This window comes from Scyliorhinus canicula, chromosome 13, assembly GCF_902713615.1.
Source record: "Scyliorhinus canicula chromosome 13, sScyCan1.1, whole genome shotgun sequence".
In the NCBI taxonomy this organism is placed as follows: Eukaryota; Metazoa; Chordata; class Chondrichthyes; order Carcharhiniformes; family Scyliorhinidae; genus Scyliorhinus; species Scyliorhinus canicula.
Window position 1 is genome coordinate 140,760,415 of NC_052158.1, and position 24,030 is coordinate 140,784,444.

The window sequence follows — 24,030 nt, forward strand, 5'->3', positions numbered from 1 at the left end:
AGTGCCGCAGAAAGAGGGATGCTAGCAAGCAGAAAGGAATCAAGGTAAGCAAGCAGGGTGGGAACTGGACTGATCTGGAAATCTCCCAAGGCAGCTCCTGAAGTTACAGACAAACCTCCCAACAGCATCGTTCCATTGCTAAGCTGATGGCAATGATGGCGCCCAAAGCCGCAATGTAAAAATGGAAATTGCGACGTAAATCAGCGAAGCAGCCCGAAATAATAAATGGCTGTAAAATAAAATAATGTTAAGTGGAGCAAATTAAAGCAAGTACTTGCTGTACATCAATAAACTACCGGATCTTCAAAGAGAATTTCTATTTTCTGCTAGTATGACATTTCTATTTTTATTCCATTTATCCTGGTGCTCAATAGTTATCAATTACATCAAAACTATGGGTTGCTTTCTGCTTTAGATTAATTCTCAACATTTTCTGCGCATGTCCGTCTTTGAGAAGACGTATACAAAAAAGATCCCATGGCACGATTTCGTAGAACCCAGGAGTTACCCCTGGTATCCTGGCCCTGAATCAACATCACAAAACAGACCTTGCTGTTTTCACCTTGCTGCTTATGGGAGCTTGCTATGTACAAACTGGTTCCCATGTTGCCTCCATTACAACAATGATTACACTTCATAAGTACCTACTTGGTTGTAAATCACTCTGAGATACCTGCCGATAATGAAAGGTGTTACACAAAACTGACTTCAAAGTTTTTATAGAAGTCTGGCTCACAAAACCATAATCAGGACTAGACTGAAACCACATCGCAGAAATTAAGGAACAGGTGGCAAATCTACCAAGTTTCCAATGCAACCTCTATTTAAATTAATAAACAGCCCAATTAAAGATCCAATTTTAGGTTTCAGTCCAAGGCTTCTGAATTAAACATATCATACTGATAACAGTGAAATCTTCAATCTATTCTCGGCTGGTCACAAATGTTTTGTAGTATACACAGCTTTCAGTATATTTGGCAAAAACAGGTGCACAACCATATTGTACTTGAAGACTTTCAATTCATCAATCAACACAGAGATCTAATTTTTCAACACATTTTTATTTAAAATTAAAAACACTTGGCAGAATAAGTTAATGCCCTCCAAAGGCAGGTTGTGCACAGTACACTGTACTATGGCCACAGATGTCTATATTGTTGCTCCATGGAGCAGTTTTGTTCTGAATATTTAACACTGTTTAACATCTGACAGAATATTAACTGCCCAGAGTTTTAATTCTTCAAACGGTACAACTTGATTTGTGTGTACGGGTTTAAAAAAAAAATAAAGACTTAAGAAAAACTTTTACAATATCTGTTGCATGGGGACTATCCTTTAAAACAACCTCCTGGTTTGGTGATATTGAACCTGCTGTGCAAATTATTTTCTTTTAAAAGGAACAACGTGGGTTGTCAAACGAGAAGCTCAATTAAAGGTACTAAAATGAGGTTGGGAAGAACAGTGTAAGTCGCTCGTCTCTTCCGTGTCTGTACTCTCAGCGGTCTTCCCTACTTAAGGTATCCTATGCGGGTTGATATTTGATTTAAGTCAGCATGTTCCTCTGATCATGGTGGTGTGAAGCCCATCTGTTGCTGCTGAATTGCATGCAGTTCATTTGTTTTACATGTCAACATTGTGAGCATCCTCACAATGTAGTTGTCATTTCCCAGCATAGTTGCTTGTCAACAGACAATATAAACTAGTATGTTAAATGGTATAAAATACTTCCATCCAGTCTGCAGACAGACTTAACTGCATAGTTTTCAGATCTGCCCTGTGTTTACGTAACGCAAGACTAATGCAACACAAGGTCATTGGGCTTCAGGTACCCTTCAACAAGTGAATATTCAACATCAAGGGGTGGTTTCTTAACCAACATGATGGAACACTCCTGCCAAGTATGCCTTCGCACTGATACTCGTCTTTAATGAAAATAATAATCAAATTTAACAGAAGGTTTAAAAAAAAACGAATTTCTAGATCATCACAAGGAAATTCAAGCATCGGTTTCAAAAACATTGGTAGAAACTCATCTCGAACGATAACACAAAGCAGACAATAATCTGATCAGCCTCTTGTCACACACAGAGTGCCCGATATTCAGCTCCAAAGCTTAATGGAATTTAATATCAGACAGAATGCATAAGGAGTGGCTGACTGGATATCGGCCACCTTGCGTTTTCGTCAAGAGAAAAATTCCTACCCCATTACATCTTGAATGGGAGGTCGGCCACTTCAAAAGACAGGCCTCTGGTCATACTTTGTGTGTTCAGCAGGGTGCAAGGACATTAAGAGTTTTAAGGATCAACGAAAGACACTGCAATGTATCGTGTTCCATTTGTAGTCGGAAGCCCTTCGTGAAGATGAGTTAGTCTTCCTGGATGCATAAAACTCCATCCTTTCCTGGGCGAATCGACAGCACAGTCATATCGATGGAATTTGCAGCCCCCACCCTGAAATGAGACGAAGATTATTTTTCTCGATTTTTGAGCAGCTAATATTAAGTTTACAGCTGAGCATTGAAAGAAAGGCTACCACAGGCACCTGTGTTATATGCTCAGAAAAACACTATGTTTCTGTCTTTCTCAGTAGCTGTCTCCCATCTGTAGCAAATGTGACCATTTGAATGGCGGACGTAATGCATGAAATCTATCTTTATATCTCCTGGTCTTAGAAAAAAATATTTAATGCTAAAATAAACTTTTTATCAGGATCAACTTTATCCCAATACAAGAAAAGATAAATCATACTGGAATATGAATTGTGTTACACCTAGAAGGGTGGCACAGTGGCTAGCACTGCTGCCTCATAGTACCAGGTTTAATTCCCACCATGGATGATTTTGTGGAGTCTGCACAATTTCCTCATGCCTGCATCGGTTTCCTCCTGTAGTCCAAATATGTGTAGGCTAGGTGGATTAGCCATGCTAAATTGCCCCTTGGTGTCCAAAGGTTAGGTGGGGTTACGTAGATGAAGCTGGAGAATGGGGCTGGGTAGGGTGCTCTTTCAGAGGGTCAGTGCAGACTCGATGGGCCAAATGGCCTCCTTCTGCACTGTAGGAATTCTATGATTCTACAATGTAAGTTGTATTTGTGGCTGTTAGGAATAAGGTACAGCTTTAAGTTTAAGTTGAATTTATATTGTTTATTTGTTGCTTAAAAAGGTGAAACCTGGCTCTAGTTTCATGTTAGAGTGGAGACAGCTGTTCTGTAGGGGTTAGTATAGCAAACACTTTTTCATGAGTTTTTGAAGTAGTTTACTAAAATTCAAGAAAAAAACCCAAAATAGAGCAAAAACCGCTGTTGCTTGGCAACAGGGTCAAGAAAGAGGGACCCAGTGATAGGACAGCAGCATTTAGTTCAATGGGCGATTATGTTCTAAGGTGAAGGGAGCAGTTTAAATTTCTCTTGCGCTGGATGTACTAGCAGATTGCTGAGGAAAATAAATCTAAGAATCTCAGATGGGTTTCTCTGGAGTTAAAGTAACAGTGAATGTCGATGAGTTCTGGATCTCAATGGAGTTAACAAGTTATCAGTAGTCTAGTGGGAAAGGGAACTGCAGGGAGCAGGTCCTAACAAAAAGTCCCAAGAAGTCCTTTAAGTCATGCCAAGGAAAGGAACGGGAATCTGGAAAAGGTCCTGTTAAATGAAGTCACGAGTGAACAGCAGAGGACTGTGCCAAGTTTAAAGGGAGGAAACTGTTGGAAGCAGACTTGAAGCAATGTTGGCTTGCGAGAAGCCAAGTGATCTGAGACGCCAGCCAAATGTGGGTGACTCCTTACTCTGGGCTGACAAAGAAGTGGTGTCCTGTTTTGCGGCTGAATACCTGACAGTGTGGGTGGAAGACACAGCTTGAATGCATTTGGCGACTGGATTCCTGGGAGAGAGGAACATCAAGAGGAGAGGTTGACACCCTGGTTGAAGATGTCCAAGTGAAAGCTTAGTTTGGGAAAATTCCAAAGTGAATACTCAGAGTATGGAGATTGGAAACCCTCATGTGAGAGACATGTGTTGACTCACAATGTGACAAGCATCTGGGGAGGGTTGATAAGAGACCCATAGCATCAGTTTGGGATGGATTCTGTCACTTAAAGCTTCAAAGTGTGGGTGTCTTGACCACAGTCCGCTTATTGGTTTACACGGACTGTGTATTTACTGAGAGTATTAGAGTACAAGATAGATTTTGTATCATGTGCTATCTTTACCAATCCATATATATCTGTAAAAGCACAGTTGGGGAGAAGGAGTAATATAGTAATTTATCTTTTCTTGTTTAATAAATGTTTTATTCTTTTGTTGAAATTTGATCAGCGATCCCTGTGACTGTTTAGCAAACATTTTCCATGTTTCCAAAAAAAAAAAGGTTAGGATCTCACTGTGGGGTCTGACCTGTCCTGTAGTAACATCGGCTCGGACTGTAATTGCAAGTTAGCTTTTGTTGGCAGCAGTGTGAGCCAATCAGAATACGGTCTAAAAGCTTTAATGGTTGGCTTCACTTTACAATTAGCAGATAATGCCAACTATCTCAGAGCTCAATATTCTACAGATGTGACGAATAAAGTCTGCAATATTGAAGATATATGGATAATGTTGATAATCAGGAAATTCTAACTGCTGTCACTCGTGATCTTTAAGAGCATTGTGTATGGGGGAAAGAGGCTCTGTTTCCAAATGCAGCAGGCTGTTAAATAATGCAGTATTTAACAATTTAGCTACTTATTGCAAATTTCCATTACTGGACAATGTCTGCTACACAAGATCTTTACTTCTGCTACTTAAGTGTCATTTTTACTGTCAAGCGGACGCCAATCACAATGGGGGCAATTTTAACCTGACATTTCCTTTAGAAAAGGAAAGTACAATCAGATGAGATGCAAAATGTTGGCTCCATCCAATCCAGTCAGTTATTCACCAGGCAGATTAGGTTAAGAATTACACAATTCCAAACACGTTTAAACATTGCAATTTTTAATATTCTGAAAAGGGTGTAATAATCAGGGTGGTTCAGCATTTCTTCTTCCTCGGAAGCACTCTGACTGTAAACAAATTCACTATGGAAACAGAAAAGCACATGCTCCTTCGAGGAAGTAGATCAGAGTCAAAATAATCCATAGTAGAAACAATGCTGTCAGACTGGACACCAGACACCAAAGAGGGCACTTCAGAGTAATGGACCATGAAGTGCGATAAAAACAAAGCTAATCCCCCTTTGAAATAGCCTTCAGCCGCCAATCAAGAGACTTGCAAAAGTCAATTGGGTGTGGAGTTCAATGTACACAACTAAGTACAAAGGCATAAAATAAAAAAGCGTACTGCACCACTGAAATCACAGAGCCCATTGAAACGTCACGAGGAGTGAAATGGTATATAAAGAAACAAATGCAAAGGGATAAAAGAAGGCATACTGCAACAGTGAAACCACAGAGCCTACTGAAACTTCAAGCGGAGTGAAATGCTTCTCCAAGAAACAAGTTGCAGAATGACTCTGCCCTGAGAGAGGATTTTAGGTCAGACAGGCTGTAGCTGTGCTTTGCCCTGTTATGGGGGGGGGGGTTAAACATGAAAGAAAACAGACCTTGAGGCTTCACAGACTCAAAGCGAGCTCCATCCTGAGGGAGACGCACTGTCCTGGCCCCCTCCAGCCCAGCTCGAGCCTCCCACACCTAGCTCCCTTGATGACCCCCACAGTATCTGGCCTGCGGCTGCAGTGCCCTTGTGCTCCCTGGAGGTAAGCGGAGAGGGGTACACTCACATCCTTGCTTCCCCTCAGATGGCGCATGGTTGACGCTTTCAAGGACCGGTAGTGATTTGCGCCCGGGTGACTTCCTGTGGGTGGGGGCGGGGGGAGGAATAGCAGGAGGCCGCTGCATTCAACTTGAATCTCACTAATGAGATTAAAATGAATGGAAGTGAACTGTGATCAGTTTCTCGCCCTTTTAGGGGGAGGTCCTGATCACGTCAGCTGGAGCGGGCCGGGAGCATCTGGAAATGGTTTTGCGCACAGCGCATATTCCGGTTCTGGTCTCCAGGCATAGCGTGATTTACGCCGGGCGCATCGCAGCCGGAGATTTGCCCCCGCGATATCAAGTTCACATCACATTAGAGGAGAAGGTTAACCCCTTGGCTATGCTATTGTATAACTAGGCATTAGGCTGTTACAGACATACGCCTGAATGTACGATGTTCATGATAGTAATTATTGTACCTGAATGAATATATACGGTAGACCTGAAATTTGTAATGATATTAAGCAATATCACAGAAAATCAGGCAGTGTCAGGATCACCCGAAAATGGCAGGTCTAATATAGGAATGGGGATTGTAAAAATGAAGCTAAAACTCATATTAAATGGAAATGTGAAAAAGGCAACCCCAATTGACTGCAACCAGATTTAATTAGTGGGTTCAGCTCATTGAATTTAATACGAGGGGCCTTGGAGAGTGTGGGGAGAAATAAAACCAAATAACCGCAAAAAATGATGAATCTTTCAAACCATGCAGCAATAAAACCTAGAATGAAATTTGACGAAATAAAAATATTTGGGTTATTTGTGGACACCATCATAATAAACATGACATAATAAATATGATTACGTTTTGACTCATATCCAGGCCTTCTACATTCCTGTCTACCTATGGCATTGTGCAAACTTGAGATTATTTGCCTGGAAGGGTTGAACTGCAAAGTATTTTTGCTACCTCTTTCTTTTTAAACTGTTCCTTCTTCAGTCAACAAACCAAGGATAAAATGCTAATCCCGGCAATCACAATCACGAATTGACAGCTCAGTATTAGCCACATGTTTATCCAACATCAAAATCTTCATCTTCAAGCACACCTCTGTTACAAATCCCAACCTTAACCCAGAGTCCATCACACACGCCTGGCGAAAAGCCTTGCAAGTAAGTGCCTTCAGGTTATTGTTGGTACAGTAGGATGATCCCTTTTTTTTAGGAACTTTTGGAATTAAACTTCAGGAGAATGGCATTTACATGTCAACTTTCTGCTTTTGCAGTCTGCATTGGGAGAGCGAGGACTTTTCAAAAGGTTAATGCCAGACTTAAATAACACGATTAGAAAATAGAGGCTAGACTCTGTAAGCACATTCAGCTCCAATCTTAAATAGAGACTCGAAAAGTAATGCTCGAGGTTCCTTTTGAATTGTTACACGATGCAGAGAGACTATGGCATCTGCAATTGGCTATAGATGTGTAATGCAATGATACCCTCTGAGTTATCACTTAGAAGCTATAAAGTGATCTGAAGATATATATTTTAAAATTTAGAGTACCCAGTTAGGGGGCAATTTAGTGTAGCCAATCCACCTAGCTTGCACATTTTTGTGGGGGCGAAACCCATGCAAACATGGGAAGAATGTTGTAATGAGAATGTCGCTTTAAGAAACGTTTGGCTGAACAAAGAACAAAAGAACAAAGAAAATTACAGCACAGGAACAGGACCTTCGGCCCTTCCAGCCTGTGCCGATCCAGATCCTTTATCTAAACCTGTCGCCTATTTTCCAAGGATCTACTTCCCTCTGTTCCCCACCCGTTCATATATCTGTCTAGATGCATCTTAAATTTTGCTATCGTGCCTGCCTCTACCACCTCCGCAGGCAAAGTGTTCCAGGCACCCACCACCCTCTGCGTAAAAAACTTTCCACGCACATCTCCCTTAAACTTTCCCCCTCTCACCTTGAAATCGTGACCCCTTGTAATTGACACCCCCACTCTTGGAAAAAGCTTGTTGCTATCCACCCTGTCCATACCTCTCATAATTTTGTAGACCTCAATCAGGCCCCCCTCAACCTCGGTCTTTCCAACGAAAACAATCCTAATCTACTCAACCTTTCTTCGTAGCTAGCACCCTCCATACCAGGCAACATCCTGGTGAACCTCCTCTGCACCCTCTCTAAAGCATCCACATCCTTCTGGTAATGTGGCGACCAGAACTGCACGCAGTATTCCAAATGTGGCCTAACCAAAGTCATATACAACTGTAACATGACCTGCCGACTCTTGTACTCAATACCCCGTCTGATGAAGGCAAGCATGCTGTATGCTTTCTTGGCCACTCTATCGACTTGCGTTGCCACCTTCAGGGTACTATGGACCTGAACTCCCAGATCTCTCTGTACATCAATTTTCCCCAGGACTCTTCCATTGACCATATAGTCTGCTCTTGAATTGGATCTTCCAAAATGCATCACCTCGCATTTGCTTGGATTGAACTCCATCTGCCATTTCTCTGCCCAACTTTCCAATCTATCTATATTTTGCTGCATTCTCTGACAGTCCCCCCTCACTATCTACAACTCCACCAATCTTAGTATCATCTGCAAACTTGCTAATCAGACAACCTATATCTTTGTCCAGATCATTTATGTATATCACAAACAACAGTGGTCCGAGCACAGATCCCTGTGGAACACCACTAGTCACCCTTCTCCATTTTGAGACACTCCCTTCCGCCACTACTCTCTGTCTCCTGTTGCCCAGCCAGTTCTTTATACATCTAGCTAGTACAACCTGAACCCCATGCGTCTTCACTTTCTCCATCAGCCTACCATCGGGAACCTTATCAAACGCCTTACTGAAATCCATGTATATGACATCTACAGCCCTTCCCTCATCAATTAATTTTGTCACTTCCTCAAAGAATTCTATTAGGTTTGTAAGACATGACCTTCCCTGCACAAAACCATGCTGCCTATCACTGATAAGTCTATTTTCTGCCGAATGTGAATAGATCCTATCCCTCAGTATCTTCTCCAACAGTTTGCCTACCACTGACGTCAAGCTCACAGGTCTATAATTCCCTGGATTATCCCTGCTACCCTTCTTAAACAAAGGGACAACATTAGCAATTTTCCAGTCCTCCGGGACCTCGCCTGTGCTCAAGGATGCTGCAAAGGTATCTGTTAAGGCCCCAGCTATTTCATCCCTCGCTTCTCTCAGGAACCTGGGACAAATCCCATCTGGACCTGGGGACTTGTCCACCTTAATGCCTTTTAGAATACCCAAAACTTCCCCCTTCCTTATGCCGACTTGACCTAGAGTATTTAAACATCCATCCCTAACCTCAACATCTGTCATGTCCCTCTTCTTGGTGAATATCGATGCAAAGTACTCAAAGAATTTCACCCATTTCCTCTGACTCCACACATAAATTCCCTTCTTTGTCTTTGAGTGGGCCAATCCTTTCTCTAGTTACCCTCTTGCTCCTTGCATACGAATAAAAGGCTTTGGGATTTTCCTTAACATTGTTTGCAAAAGATATTTCATGACCCCTTTTAGCCCTCTTTATTGCGCGTTTGAGATTTGTCCTACTTTCCCAATATTCCTCCAAAGCTTCATCAGTTTTAAGTCGCCTAGATCTTATGCATGCTTCCTTTTTCATCTTAGCTAGTCTCACAATTCCCCCCGTCATCCATGGTTCCCTAATCTTGCCATTTCTATCCCTCATTTTCACCGAGACATGTCTCTCCTGCACTAATCAACCTTTCCTTAAGACTCCCACATTTCAAATGTGGATTTACCCTTAAATAGCTGCTCCCAATCCACATTCCCTAGCTCATGCCTAATTTTGGCCTTTCCCCAATTTAGCACTCTTCCTTTAGGGCCACGCTCGTCTTTGTCCATGAGTATTATAAAACTTACGGAATTGTGATCGCTATTCCCAAAGTAATCACCGACTGAAACTTCAACCACCTGGCCGGGATCATTCCCCAATACCAGGTCCAGTATGGCCCCTTCCTGAGTTGGACTATTTACATACTGCTCTAAAAAACTCTCCTGGATGCTCCTTACAAATTCTGCTCCATCTACGCCTCCAACACTACACGAGTCCCATTCAATGTTCTATTATCTGTGTACATTTTTGTACCTCTACTTCATGCTCGCTTTTGGGAGGTCTGTAGTAAAGTCCCAACAATGTTACTGCAGCCTTCCTATTTCTTAGCTCTACCCATATTGCCTCAGTGCTCGAATCCTCCATAGTGCCCTCTTTAATCACAGCTGTGATATCATCTCTGACCAGTAATGCAACTCCTCCACCCCTTTTACCTCCCTCTCCATCTCTCCTGAAGCATCTATACCATGGGATATTTAGTTGCCAATCTTGTCCTTCCCTCAACCAAGTCTCAGTAATACCAATAACGTCATATTCCCAGGTACTAATCCAAGCCCTAAATTCATCTGCCTTACCTGCTACACTTCTCGCATTAAAACAAATGCACCTCAGACCACCTGTCCCTTTGTGTTCATTATCTCTTCCATGTCTACTCTTCCCCTTAGTCACAATGAGTTTATTATCTAGTTCCTTACTGGCTGCCTCGTTACTGACCTCTAACTTCCTAATCTAGTTCCCATCCCCCCTGCCACATTTGTTTAAAACCTCCCCAACAGTGTTACTAAAAGCTATCCTAGGTATCCTGCCCATGTGTAGACCATTGAATTTGTAATGGTCCCACCGCCCCCAGAACCGGTTCCAATGTCCCAAAGATCTGCACCCCTCCCTCCTGCACCATCTCTCAAGCCACGTATTCATTCTGACTATTCTTGAATTGCTACTCTGACTGTCTCATGGCACTGGTAGCAATCCTGAGATTAATACCTTTGAGGTCCTACTTTTTAACCTATCTCCTAACTCCCTAAATTCTGATTGTAGGACCTCATCCCATTTTTTACCGGTATCGGTATATGCACCACGACAACTGGCTGTTCACCCTCCCCTTACAGTATGTCCTGCAGCCGATCTGAGACATCCCTGACCCGTGCACCCAGGAGGCAACATACCATTCGAGCGTCTCATTTTGGACCACAGAAATGACTGTCTACTCCCCGAGCATGCTGGGTACAAAGGCAAATACTCCTTGATTCGATAGCAGGGAGAGAGAGTGTCATTTGTTTGCAACTCGGGGTCCTCTGTGCTCCCAGAACCAAAACCTACAATATCAAATCCTCCCTTTGCATTCATCATCATGATATTGTAGGTTTTGGGCTGCTCATGTTACTGCAGTGATGTCAAAGTGTGGGTGGAGCCGAGCTCTGGCTCGGCTTTTTAGTTTCACTTTGAGAAAAGCTTGGGTGTATCTGTCTTTTTGGTTTCGTTTTCAGTGTTGAAAATGAAAAAAAATGAAAATTGCTTATTGTCACGAGTAGGCTTCAAATGAAGTTACTGTGAAAAGTCCCTAGTCGCCACATTCCGGCGCCTGTTCAGGGAGGCTGTTACGGGAATCGAACCGTGCTGCCAGCTTACCTTGGTCTGCCTTCAAAGCCAGTGATTAGCCCAGTGAGCTAAACAGCCCCATATGAAATGAAAATCGCTTATTGTCACGAGTAGGCTTCAATGAAGTTACTGTGAAAAGCCCTTAGTCGCCACATTCCGGCGCTTGTCCGGGGAGGCTGGTACGGGAATCGAACCGTGCTGCTGGCCTGCTTGGTCTGCTTTAAAAGCCAGCAATTTAGCTGAGTTAAAGTCCAACAGGTTTGTTAAACTGAGCCCCTGGAGCTGAAGCCAGACAAAGCAGGTGTACTGCTGTTCTCTCTGCCATGAAAAGACTATCTCTTGATCATTTGCTGATTTCAAAATGATAAATGTTCTCTGTAGTGAATGTAAACCTGATGTGCTTCTGTTTAAAGGATTTTTTTTTACAGTCTTCTGGATGTTAAAAGGACAGCTTAAGGATTACGTAGTGTTGTATTATTTGGGAGTTATATTTGAATTGATGGTTGCTAAGATGTTCACTGTATGTTTTAAAAAGGTTAACTTGAGTTCATAGAACAAACATTGTTTTGCTTTAAAAAAATACTTTTCCACTTTTTGCTGTACCATACTTGTAGAATGGGCAATGTGCTCCCCCATACCACAATATATTAAAAGTGTGCATCAGGTGAACTCCATGATACATTTTGGGGTTCTCTAAGCCTTGGCCCATAACAATGTGCAAACTCCACACTGACAGTGACCCAGAGCCGGGATTGAACCTGGGACCTCGGCGCCGTGAGACCACAGTGCTAACCCACTGCACCACCGTGCTGCCCTGTGATTTGTAGATATACAAGCATATCCTCAGATGCTTCTTACACACCTGTAGGAACCAACAGCACCTATAAGGCTCTACATAGCTATAAGTCAAAATACAATCATCTTTATTATGTCAATGTATTTTGGTGTCTGCAAATAACCTATAAAGAATAGATTATCCACATCTATAAAGATAATCACCTAGAGGTATAGGGGATAGAAGCTCATCTTTCCATGGGTACAGGTCATCCTCATCACATACATCATCTATTGCCCTCTTGAAAGGATACATAGCTTTTGATTTTACTATTTTACCTTTCAAACTATTTAAGATATTAACCACTCTTTGTATGTAGACGTACTCCAACCATTTGTCTTAAGCGTGCCTTTCATCAGCTTATATTTATGTTCCAATTCAGATTCTGCGTCATTCTCAAGTTTAAATGTTTTGCTGCGCTGAAGCTGAAGGTACTATTCAAATTGCAACCTGATCTGAGCACTGTCAGAAAACCTATGTTGTCGTGATTCAGCAAAATCACTCAGCTTTTTGTTCGCCATGTTGGGGTTGCTGCCCCACAATGACTTAACATGGCGGTTTTCTGCCTCGTACCTCACAGTTGACTAGTGGTAAGTTGGAGTCAGAGGTCTAACGTTTTTGCCTTCCATGTGCCCTTGTTCCCAGCCAATCTTCTGTCTTTGGTGTCATTAGCATATTGAAGGAAGGACTGGCTTCTATTGGGAAATCTCATTTAGGAGGGAGGTTTCGACATTGTAGGTTTTGGTTCTGGGAGCACAGAGAGCTCCTAGTTGCAAAGAAATGACACTCTCTCTCCCTGCTGTTGAATCAAGGAGTATTTGCCTTTATACCCAGCATTTATCCAATACAATGCTGGGAAATGTGAAAGATGCAATAGTGCTCCTATTTCCATAAAGTTCATGATGTGGAGATGCCGGCGTTGGACTGGGGTGAGCACAGTAAGAAGTCTTACAACACCAGGTTAAAGTCCAACAGGTTTGTTTCAAACACGAGCTTTCGGAGCACGGCTCCTTCTTCAGGTGAATGGAAAGGCTTGTTCCAGAAATGTTTATATAGACACAGTCAGAGATGCCTGGAATGCGAGCACCTGCAGGCAATCAAATCATCAAAGATGCAGAGAGAGAGGTAACTCCAGGTTAAAGAGGTGTGAATTGTCCCAAGCCAGTTCAGTCGGTAGGCCTCTGCAAGTCCAGGCTTGTTGGTGGGGGCCGAATGTAATGCGACATGAATCCCAGATCCCGGTTGAGTCCGCATTCATGCGTGCGGAACTTAGCTATAAGTTTTTGCTCAGCAATTTTGCGTTGTCGCGTCTCCTGAAGGCCTCCTTGTAGAATGCTGACCCGGAGATCAGAGGCTGAATGTCCTTGACTGCTGAAGTGTTCCCCAACTGGAAGGGAACAGTCCTGCCTGTTGATAGTCGCACGATGCCCGTTTATTCGTTGTCGCAGTGTCTGCATGGTCTCGCCAATGTACCACGCTTCGGGACATCCTTTCCTGCAGCGTATGAGGTAGACTACATTGGTCGAGTCGCACGAGTATGCGCCGCGTACCTGGTGGGTGGTGTTTCCCCGTGTAATGGTGGTGTCCATGTCGATGATCTGGCATGTCTTGCAGAGATTACCCTGGCAGGGTTTTGTGGTGTTGTGGTTGCTGTTCTGAAGGCTGGGTAATTTGCTGCAAACAATGGTTTGTTTGAGGTTGCGCGGTTGTTTGAAGGCCAGTAGTGGGGGTGTGGGGATGACCTTGGCAAGATGTCCATCCTCGCTGATGATGTGTTGGAGGCTGCGAAGAAGATGTCGTAGTTTCTCTGCCCCAGGAAAGTACTGGACGACGAAGGGTACTCTGTCAGTGGTGTCCCGTGTTTGTCTTCTGAGGAGGTCGGTGCGGTTTTTTGCTGTGGCGCGGTGGAACTGTCGATCAATGAGTCGAGCGCCATATTCCGTTCGTACGAGGGCATCTTTCAGCATCTGTAGGTGTCTGTTGCGCTCCTCCTTGTCTGAGCAGATCCTGTGTATACGGAGGGCTTGTCCATAGGGGATGGCTTCTTTAATGTGTTTCGGGTGAAAGCTGGAGAAGTGGAGCATCGTGAGATTATTTGTGGGCTTGCGGTAAAGCGAGGTGCTGAGGTGACCGTCCTTGATGGAGACGAGTGTGTCCAAGAATGGAACTGAATTTGGAGAATAGTCCATGGTGAGTTTGATGGTGGGATGGAACTTATTGATGTCATCGTGTAGTCGTTTCAGTGATGTCTCGCCGTGGGTCCAAAGGAAAAAAATGTCATCGATGTATCTGGTGTATAGCATCGGTTGAAAGTCCTGTGTGGTGAGGAAGTCCTGTTCAAACTTTCTCCAGCTTTCACCCGAAACACATTAAAGAAGCCATCCCCTATGGACAAGCCCTCCGTATACACAGGATCTGCTCAGACAAGGAGCGCAACAGACACCTACAGATGCTGAAAGATGCCCTCGTACGAACGGGATATGGCGCTCGACTCATTGATCAACAGTTCCACCGCGCCACAGCAAAAAACCGCACCGACCTCCTCAGAAGACAAACACGGGACACCACTGACAGAGTACCCTTCGTCGTCCAGTACTTTCCTGGGGCGGAGAAACTACGACATCTTCTTCGCAGCCTCCAACACATCATCAGCGAGGATGGACATCTTGCCAAGGTCATCCCCACACCCCCACTACTGGCCTTCAAACAACCGCGCAACCTCAAACAAACCATTGTTTGCAGCAAATTACCCAGCCTTCAGAACAGCAACCACAACACCACAAAACCCTGCCAGGGTAATCTCTGCAAGACATGCCAGATCATCGACATGGACACCACCATTACACGGGGAAACACCACCCACCAGGTACGCGGCGCATACTCGTGCGACTCGACCAATGTAGTCTACCTCATACGCTGCAGGAAAGGATGTCCCGAAGCGTGGTACATTGGCGAGACCATGCAGACACTGCGACAACGAATAAACGGGCATCGTGCGACTATCAACAGGCAGGACTGTTCCCTTCCAGTTGGGGAACACTTCAGCAGTCAAGGACATTCAGCCTCTGATCTCCGGGTCAGCATTCTATAAGGAGGCCTTCAGGAGACGCGACAACGCAAAATTGCTGAGCAAAAACTTATAGCTAAGTTCCGCACGCATGAATGCGGACTCAACCGGGATCTGGGATTCATGTCGCATTACATTCGGCCCCCACCAACAAGCCTGGACTTGCAGAGGCCTACCGACTGAACTGGCTTGGGACAATTCACACCTCTTTAACCTGGAGTTACCTCTCTCTCTGCATCTTTGATGATTTGATTGCCTGCAGGTGCTCGCATTCCGGGCATCTCTGACTGTGTCTATATAAACATTTCTGGAACAAGCCTTTCCATTCACCTGAAGAAGGAGCCGTGCTCCGAAAGCTCGTGTTTGAAACAAACCTGTTGGACTTTAACCTGGTGTTGTAAGACTTCTTACCATAAAGTTCATGTAATGGCAGGTGTACACTGCCCTGAAGAATCTGTCCCTAGGAAATGAGGATGGCGGGAGCACATGGTGAGGGAGGTTTAGTGGCACAAATTTTGGAGGACATATCCACCCCAGGGTCAGAAATGTATGCTCCCACACTGCTGGGTTCTGAAGTGGTGGGGTGGGGGTGAAATTGCAGAGATGGGAATCTCTCTAGTTCCCTGTCCGCCTCGACCTTACAGTAATTATACCCTGGGGCGGGAAGGACTTTTGATGGGAAGACCGTCCTTGCTCCACTTAAGGGCCACCTCCCACCCAGTCTCAGCTTTTAAGCTGGTGGGCGGATGACATTGCATGGGGGATATCGTAGAGATAAAGATAGTTACAACTCAGACGGGAAGGGGGTGCCTCCATCAGGTGCCCTGTTCTGACTGGGGGCATCCTCTCGTTAAGGCCCAGTGACCTCTGGACCTCCCCCTACCACAACACACCCTAGCCTAACACCGAAAATTCCAATTCTCCCCCTGGCACTCCCTACCCTCGCTGCCCTGGGACCCCTGCCACTTACCTGACCTCCAGATCCTGGGACTCATGCTCAGAAAGCTTTGTGCGTTGCCTCCTCTGGCCACTGCTGGCTCTGCTGCTGGACGGGCTGGAGAACTGCCGGCCTGTCTGTTTGGTAGACAGCTCTCCAAGGGTGGAACTCCTTCCCGAGTGAGGGGCGTTATGTTCCGCTGAATGCCAACAAATGCTCATTAGAGCGTAATATGGCATTGGGGCTTCTGCAGTTGGTGGTGATGAGTTCCGAATGAACCCCCGCCATCCTAAAACTTTAGGCCCAGATTTTCTGGGGAGATTGTGGGGAACTAGTGAGGGTGGACGAGTCAAGAGAGGTAGAGAAAAGCCTAGGTTCGTGAACGTTGCATGAGCACTATTTCCAGATCTCTTTCAAGGAAGAACAATGTTAAAGATTCAGCTAAAAAAAAATTAACTCAATTCCTACTCTGATCTTTTCCAACTAGAAAGTAGACAAGATGAAAGCAGAAACCTAAATTATTTAAATGCAAGAACTTTACTGAAGACTCAAGTGAGAAGAGCTGACTTAGTAACAATAAAATAACACAAGGAACATATCTAACCCACCTGATAATCTATTCCTTTATTATTTAAGGCGATATTTATAGTGAACGTAGAGGAGTCGTGATGAGGTCTTAGATAAGCCTGTCTTTCTGGTGTATACTTTACAACAAAGTTCAGCATGGCAAAACCCTGGAAAGAAATAAACAAACAATGTTGAAAACCAGTGAGTTGCTTCATCGTTTTTATGACGGTGGGACTTTGGTGCACTCATTAATTGCCTTTCAGTCATTAGTTGGGCCCAAATAAAATTGTCTATTTTTAAACCTCTAGCTTGCTGAAAATGCATTTCAAAAGACTATCAAAACGCCCGAGTTTGTGAGTTAAACATTAAAACTGTGGCCTAGGTTTACTGATGAGCCCTATTTTAAACAGAATCTATAATTAAAAACATGCATTGGTTCAGACATTATAATAACCAACTGGAGGGTCCAGCCAATTGTACATCTTTGTTAGGTTGTTGCTAGCCTGTCTCCTATTAAGTCAAATTTGTCTAAAAGTCTGTTGACAATCTTTGCTCAGCAAAATGTTTGTTGAGGACCATATTAATAAACATGTGGAAACACTTTAGTCAGTTCCAGTAGTCAGTTCCAGTAATAAAGAATGATTAGTTGCAGGTAACCAAGATTGGCACCACCAATCGCATCAGTAAAAGGCTTCCTTACCAAAAAATGTTGTTTGAAGTGTTTCTGGCTTCTGTGTTTCCATGTTTCTCTTGTAGCTCGAGAGCATTTGCAGCTAATAGCCCCCTGTAACTTTCTTTCCCTTCCTCTAGAAAAATGCCTATCATTAACATGGCTACTGTTCCACTGCCTCCTCGTACGGTTTAAATTAGGGGCTCATAAGGAAATCACCTGACTTTTTTACATCACTTCACGGCTGTAATTTCACCCCCCCCCCCCCCCCCCCCACAATGGTGGGGCCGCTGAGCCATTTAAATCTCCGTTCATATCAGCAAGATTTTATTGAATCGCTACAGTGCAGAAGGAGGCCATTCAGCCCATCGCGTCTGAACTGACCCTCTGAAACAGTACCCTACCTAGGCCCCCTCCCAGGCCCTATCCCCATAATGACACCTAAACCTTTAGACACTAAGGGGCAATTCCAGCATGGCCAATCCAACCAACCTGCACATCGTTGGACATTTTGGAGGAAACCGGAACAGCCGGAGGAACTCCAAGCAGATATGGAGAGAAGGTGCAAACTCCTCGGAAACAGTCACCCAAGGTCGTAAGCGAATTCGGGTCCCTGACACTGTGAGGCAGGGTGAACCACTGTACCGCTACATTCCAGAAAAAGTATCCGAGATGGTGTAGCAGCAATATAACTGGACTCGTAATCCAGAGACTCAGGCTTATTGTCTGGGGACATGGGATCGAATCCCAATATGGCAGCTGGGGGAATTTAAATTCAATTAATAAATCTGAAATATAATGAGGCTACCGTGAATCCATCACTGATAGTCATTCACTAACGCGCTTCAAGAAAATAAATCTGCCATCCTCATCTGGCATGACCCACATGGTGCTCCAGACCCAGAACAATGTGGTTGACTCTTAACTGTCCTCTGAAATTGACCGGTTCAAGAACATTTTGGAAAACACAACAAATGCCAGTGACATCCATATCCCATGAAAGAATAATAGAAAGTTACTGATTGGCATAGATATTACCTTCACCTGCTTGCACTCCCTTTGAGTATTTGCAACCCACTTTGTCCTTTACCCCTTCTAAGTGTACAATGGCAAACTTGCAGTCTTCAATCAGGGACCTGGTTCGTGTTTAGATCAAGCGTGCAATATATGACTGTGCTATCATAAACTTAAATGAAAGCAATCCAGAATTTGCAGCAATACAGAGACTAGCTAGCTTCACTCCTTTGATAGATTACTGTAACTGAATAGCGTGTTTTCTATGTAGTGAATAGCCCCAACGAATACTAATTAATTAATTGATTAATACCCTAGGTACCCCGACTAACTCTCCTCAGTGTTCCCCAGCACACTAACTAGTCAGCTGGACCAATCTATCCCCATGAATGTTCCACTCGCCTGTTTAACAGTCAGCTCCACAGAAGAATGACAGGAGTTAGAATGTGTAACTGAGAAGTATTTCTCACAGAAGAATAATTATTCTTAGTGGCCTTTTGGGTAGGAGAACCTGGTGAGGACAGTGGGGAGTGTAGTGGGAAGGAAAGGCTGAGTAGCTGATGATAAATGCATTGCTTAGCAGGGCAGTCATTTTGTGATCATCAGGATCCATTGATGTATGGTGAAATTCTCTGGCTCACGAGGCCGCAAACGTGACCAAGGGCGCCCCTCTGGACACCCTTATACCCCAGCTGATTCGTCAAGAGCCAAGCTCAATTAGGAGCCCACCACGTGTTGGCACTCCCCAGAAGCGCTGCCCCATTGCAGAGGAAGTAGAGATCAGCAGAGATCACCCCAACCAGAGGACACCTGCACCATGGCCTAGGGAACGCTTCCTGGTTCTCTGCCCCTCTCAAGGCAGAAGACTCACCAGTGACCCCACTCCTCCAGATCACCAGCGTCTCTTCCTGACACTGCCCCTCCCAGGTGGCGTTCAGGAGGGCAGGCTCGAGTCTGTGCCCACACTGGGGAAGAGGGTGTCCCTCTGCTCCTCACTGCTGTAGAGCTATGTGTCCCGACCTCGGGGGACAAGTCTCCTCCGAGCCACCTTGGTGGCTGCAGTGAGTGAGTGGTGAGTGGAGCACTGAAAAGCAGCTCAGGCTGCCAGGCTCTTTGGCACTAACACCTGCCCCAGTGGTTAGAATGCCCACTGGCCTGGGAATTGCTCGGAAGTCATGTCAGCAGAGTGCTGGCCTATTAGCATAGAATCATAGAATTTACAGATTAGAAGGAGGCCATTTCACCCATCGGGTCTGCACCGGCCCTTGGAAAGAGCACCTTACGCCTCCACTGCCAGGGTCTACCCGCCTCGCGAGATTCAACACAATCTCACGGGAAGTTGTGATGTGAATCCCGCCTACAATGGGTGGAATCACTTTTTAGCAAATCTGCATATTCGAGCGAGGCAGTAAGTCTCACTCTAATGTGCAGATTCCCGAGGTACCCGAGGTTCTGGGATTCAACCCCTTGCCTCAGAGAACCCGGACGCGCGCAATTCAGCACTGATCCGATCAAACGCGGATCAGACGGATCTGCACTCGTGGGGGTCTCCAAGAGGATCAGAGGCCCCCAGCTACATGCCCTTTGGGCAGGGTGGTGCCTGGCACCGCCGGGTTGCCAGATTGGTATTTGTTTGCACGTGCGATCGGGCCAGGTTTGCCTGGCATGGGTTTTGCAGGGGTTGGGGGGGTACTGTGACCCTTCCATATTGCATTTGGGCTGGGGGGAGGGGGGAGTGTGGAAGTTGGAGATTGTTTCGTGAGCCTCAGCGATTGGGAAGCTATTTAAAAATGGCGTCCTGATCTCTTGCTACAACGGAGCTCCCCACTGTACAAAACGGGGCTATGTGCAGCCTTGGCCATGCATTCCCAGTTCAGGCTCCTTATTCAACGCGAGTTGCATTGAATAGCCATGTGCCAGTGCCGGGAAACACGCGGCTAAACGTGCTCGGTAAGGGACTTTGTTCCCTTTGGGGAGAACGTGCCCCATGTCTCCCAAACAGAGAATTTCGCCATGGTAATGCCTGTGGATTAACACAATTGTAACAGAGGGATAGGCTTTGAACAATGGCATCAGCCAATAAAGATTGCTGCAATCAAATGCCATTAATTAAACAATTGCATATCTGTGGTTTTGAAAATCAGATTTTGATTGTGATCAGTCATTCTAGATTCCACTATCCCAGCTCGCTAAACTATGTTGGAATGTGTGAATGCGCACTAATATCGGTTAGATGTGACAATACCTCAATGACAATAGCTTACCGGTGACATAATAAGTGGCACCGTACCTGTCAAATATAAATTAACACCAGGAATACCACAAACTGAATAGTAGTAAGTTGTCAAGTTGCTACACTCTAGAGCATGACAAATAAGAGAAAGTTTTAGCTTAAATCGACTTTTCTCGTAAGTTCATTCCATTGCGACACAGAGGGTGGTTTCATTTTTGTTTTACTGATGAGCAAAATCTAGGCCTTGGCAAAAGGTACATTTTGCACTTCCTTTTTCAACATTAAACACTTGTGATGGACGACCATACCTTGGTGTGATAACCAGAGAAAAGCTTTAGTGCCACTGGTCCAATGTACTCCCGAATGAAATGCAGCCACACCTGATCCAGCCCCACCTGGGCCATGTGAATGTCGTCAGTCGGAACATTTTCATATCCACCAACCAACCGCTTATCCTAAAACGGAAGGGATGAGTTAGTGGGCTGAGATTTTTCAGGTTCAGAGAAGCTAAAAGACAGGGACACAGAAAGCAAATGTGCCAACGATCTCCACATTCTTGACTAAATTCAGCTAAAAAAAATCCTCAGTTTTGCGAGTAGTCTTGTTCCCTCTTTTTTTATAATAAATTTAGAGTAGCCAATTCATTTTTTCCAATTAAGGGGCAATTTTAGCGTGGTCAATCCACCTAGCCTACACATCTTTTGGGTTGTGGGGCGAAACCCACGCAAACCCGGGGAGAATGTGCAAACTCCACACGGACAGTGACCCAGAATCGAACCTGGGACCTCGGCGCGTGAGCCAGCAGTGCTAACCCACTGCGCCACCGTGCTGCCCTTGCTTTCTCTTTTAACCATCATGATGCATTCATGTGGCACCTTTAATGTACTGCAACAGCCCACGTCACTTTAAAGAGTGAACAAAATTTTACAGCCACGTTAGGAGATACTGGGACTAATAAACAAGTACAGTTAAAGAGATAGGCTTATGGTGGAGGGCGATGCAGAGTGGCAGACAGCTGAATTAAGGAAAGCTTTATATACTGAGCTCATATGAACTAGTGACTGCACTGTAAAATGAGCAAGATGCAAGGGCGTAGAGGGGAATAACAAAAGGATTAAACAATAACGAAACTTGAGACTAGGAGCAAAGCCAGTCAACTTGGATCCCTAATTTTTTAATACGTGACTAAAATGGCCGACAGAGGAAGACAGAATAGCCTATTAAAGTAATGCACGCCAATCCAAGGCTTCACCTCACTCTTTCCACCCGACCAAACACCATAGTGCTCTACTTCCTCCACAAGCTCATCACAGGTGGTCTCTGAAAATATGGGGAACCAGAAGACATCTGGGCATGGCTGCCAAATAGAAAAGGAGAAACAAAGTCTGCATTAAAAAACTGGAGTGGAGATACAGGTTGCAAAACAAAACCCCACTGAAAATAACATGGTGAGGCAGGTAACAGTTTACAATCAGACCATCCAGAGCAATTTATTGCATAAGCTTCCTGAAGATCACGTGTCATTTTTATATATGGAGATTCTTTAAAAATAGTTTCCTTTGCTACAAGTGACACATTACATTTGCGCCACACAAGTGTCAGGCAATGACCCTCTCCTACAAGAGGGGATCTAACCATTGTCCCTTGACATTCAATGGAATTACCATCGCTGATTCCCTTACAATCAACATCGTGGGGGTTACCAATGATCAGAAACTGAACTGGACTAGCGACATTAATACTGTGGCTATCAGGGTAGGTCAAAGGCTAGGAGTCCCACGGCAAGTAACTCACCTCCTGACCCATCATAGCCTGTCTACCATCTACAAGGCACAAGTCAGGAGTGAAATGGAATTCTCTCCACTTACCTGGATGAGTGCAGCTCCAACACACTCAAGAAGCTTGACACCATTCTGTACAAAGCAGCCTGCTTGATTGCTCCTCCTTCCACAAACAGTCAAACCCTTCACCACCAATGAACAGTGGCAGCCTTGTGTACCATCTACAAGATATGCACTGCAGTAACTCACCACGATTCCTTAGACAGCACCTCCCAAACCCAGGACCACTACCATCTAGAAGGACAAGAGCAGCTGGTATCTGGGAACCCCCACCACCTGGAGGTTCCGCTCCAAGGCACTCACCACCCTGACTTGGAAATATATTGCCGTTCCTTCACTGTCACTGGGACAAAATCCTGACACGCCCTCCCAAACAGCACAGTGGGGGTACGTAAACCTCAAGGATTGCAGCGGTTCAAGAAGGCAACTCATCACCACCTTCTGAAGGGCAACTAGGGATGGGCAATAAATACTGGCCTAACCAGCGACGCCCACTCCTATAAATGAATTTTTTAAAAAGGAAACCAGTGTAGATCGTAAGCACAGTGGTGTGATGTATGATGTGAGAGGACAATTACATTTTGTGACTTTACAATCTATGGCATTGTACAACTGACATACTGTACAGGATTTTCATACAGTCTTTACTTCCACATCCCTGCCCCCATCATCCATAATTTTCTTGCCAAATATTTAACTGTTAAAGTTAAGAAATCTCAGATATGCCACAGGGTTATACTAAAAACAATGGACGCATGTAGTGGGATCTTCAGCTTGCGTTTTCCTGCTGCACCTTGGAATCACAGATTTAAAAATAAATTCATTCAGGGATGTGGGCTTTGGCTTGGCCAGCATTCATTGATCATCCCTAATTGCTCTTGAGCAGGTGGTGGTGAGCCATCTTCATGAACTGCTGTAGTCAATGAGGTGTAGATACGCCGTAAGTGCACCGATAGTACTGTAAGGAAGGGAGTTCCAGGATTTTGACCCTGTGACAGTGAACGAATGGAAATATATTTCCAAATCAGGATGTTGAGTGGGTCGGAGGGCAAATTCCAGGTGGCGGGTGGTGTTGCCATGATTCTGCTCTCCTTGTCCTTCCTGATGGTAGTGGCTGGGTGTTTGGAAGATGCTGCATAAGGATCCTTGATGAGATCCTGCAGTTCACCTTGTAGATTGTAGTCCCAACAATGAAACTCTGTACAGTGGTTAGCACTGCTGCCTCACAGCTCCAGGGACCTAGGTTCAATTCCAGCCTTGGGTGACTGTGTGGAGTTTGCACTTTCTCCCCATGTCTACGGGTCCTCCCACAGTCCAAAGATGTGTATGTTAGGTGGATTGGCCTTGTTAAATTGCCCCTTAGTGTCCAAAAGGTTAGGTGTGGTTACTGGTTTATGGGGATAGGGTGGAGTGGTGGGGCTTAAGAAGGGGTTTCTTTTAATGGGTCAGTGTAGACTCGATGGGCTGAATAGCCTTCTTCTGCACTGTAAATTCTATGATGTGTTGAATTAGGCTGTGTGAGGGCAGTTTTGCAATATGGAAACCAGGCATGTGCTATAGGAGCACTGAAGTGCAAAGTTTCAGCCACAGGGTCTTGGCTGCAGGATGACATTGAATGCAAGATACAAGAAATGATTG

General features: G+C 44.7%; 1 protein-coding gene across 2 annotated transcripts in view; it reads right to left on the minus strand.

Annotated features, from left to right (window-relative positions):
* Positions 1-1,042: 1,042 nt before the first annotated feature.
* Positions 1,043-24,030, minus strand: part of plod2 (procollagen-lysine, 2-oxoglutarate 5-dioxygenase 2) — a 169,556-nt gene continuing 146,568 nt past the window's right edge. For both annotated transcript variants that reach the window (XM_038815300.1, XM_038815301.1), the window contains 4 exons: positions 21,804-21,908; positions 20,860-21,006; positions 16,676-16,801; positions 1,043-2,453 (listed from right to left, as the gene is read on the minus strand). In XM_038815300.1, coding sequence (XP_038671228.1) covers positions 2,298-2,453; positions 16,676-16,801; positions 20,860-21,006; positions 21,804-21,908 — 534 coding nt within the window. In that variant the 3' untranslated portion in view covers positions 1,043-2,297. The remainder of the gene's footprint in view (positions 2,454-16,675; positions 16,802-20,859; positions 21,007-21,803; positions 21,909-24,030) is intronic.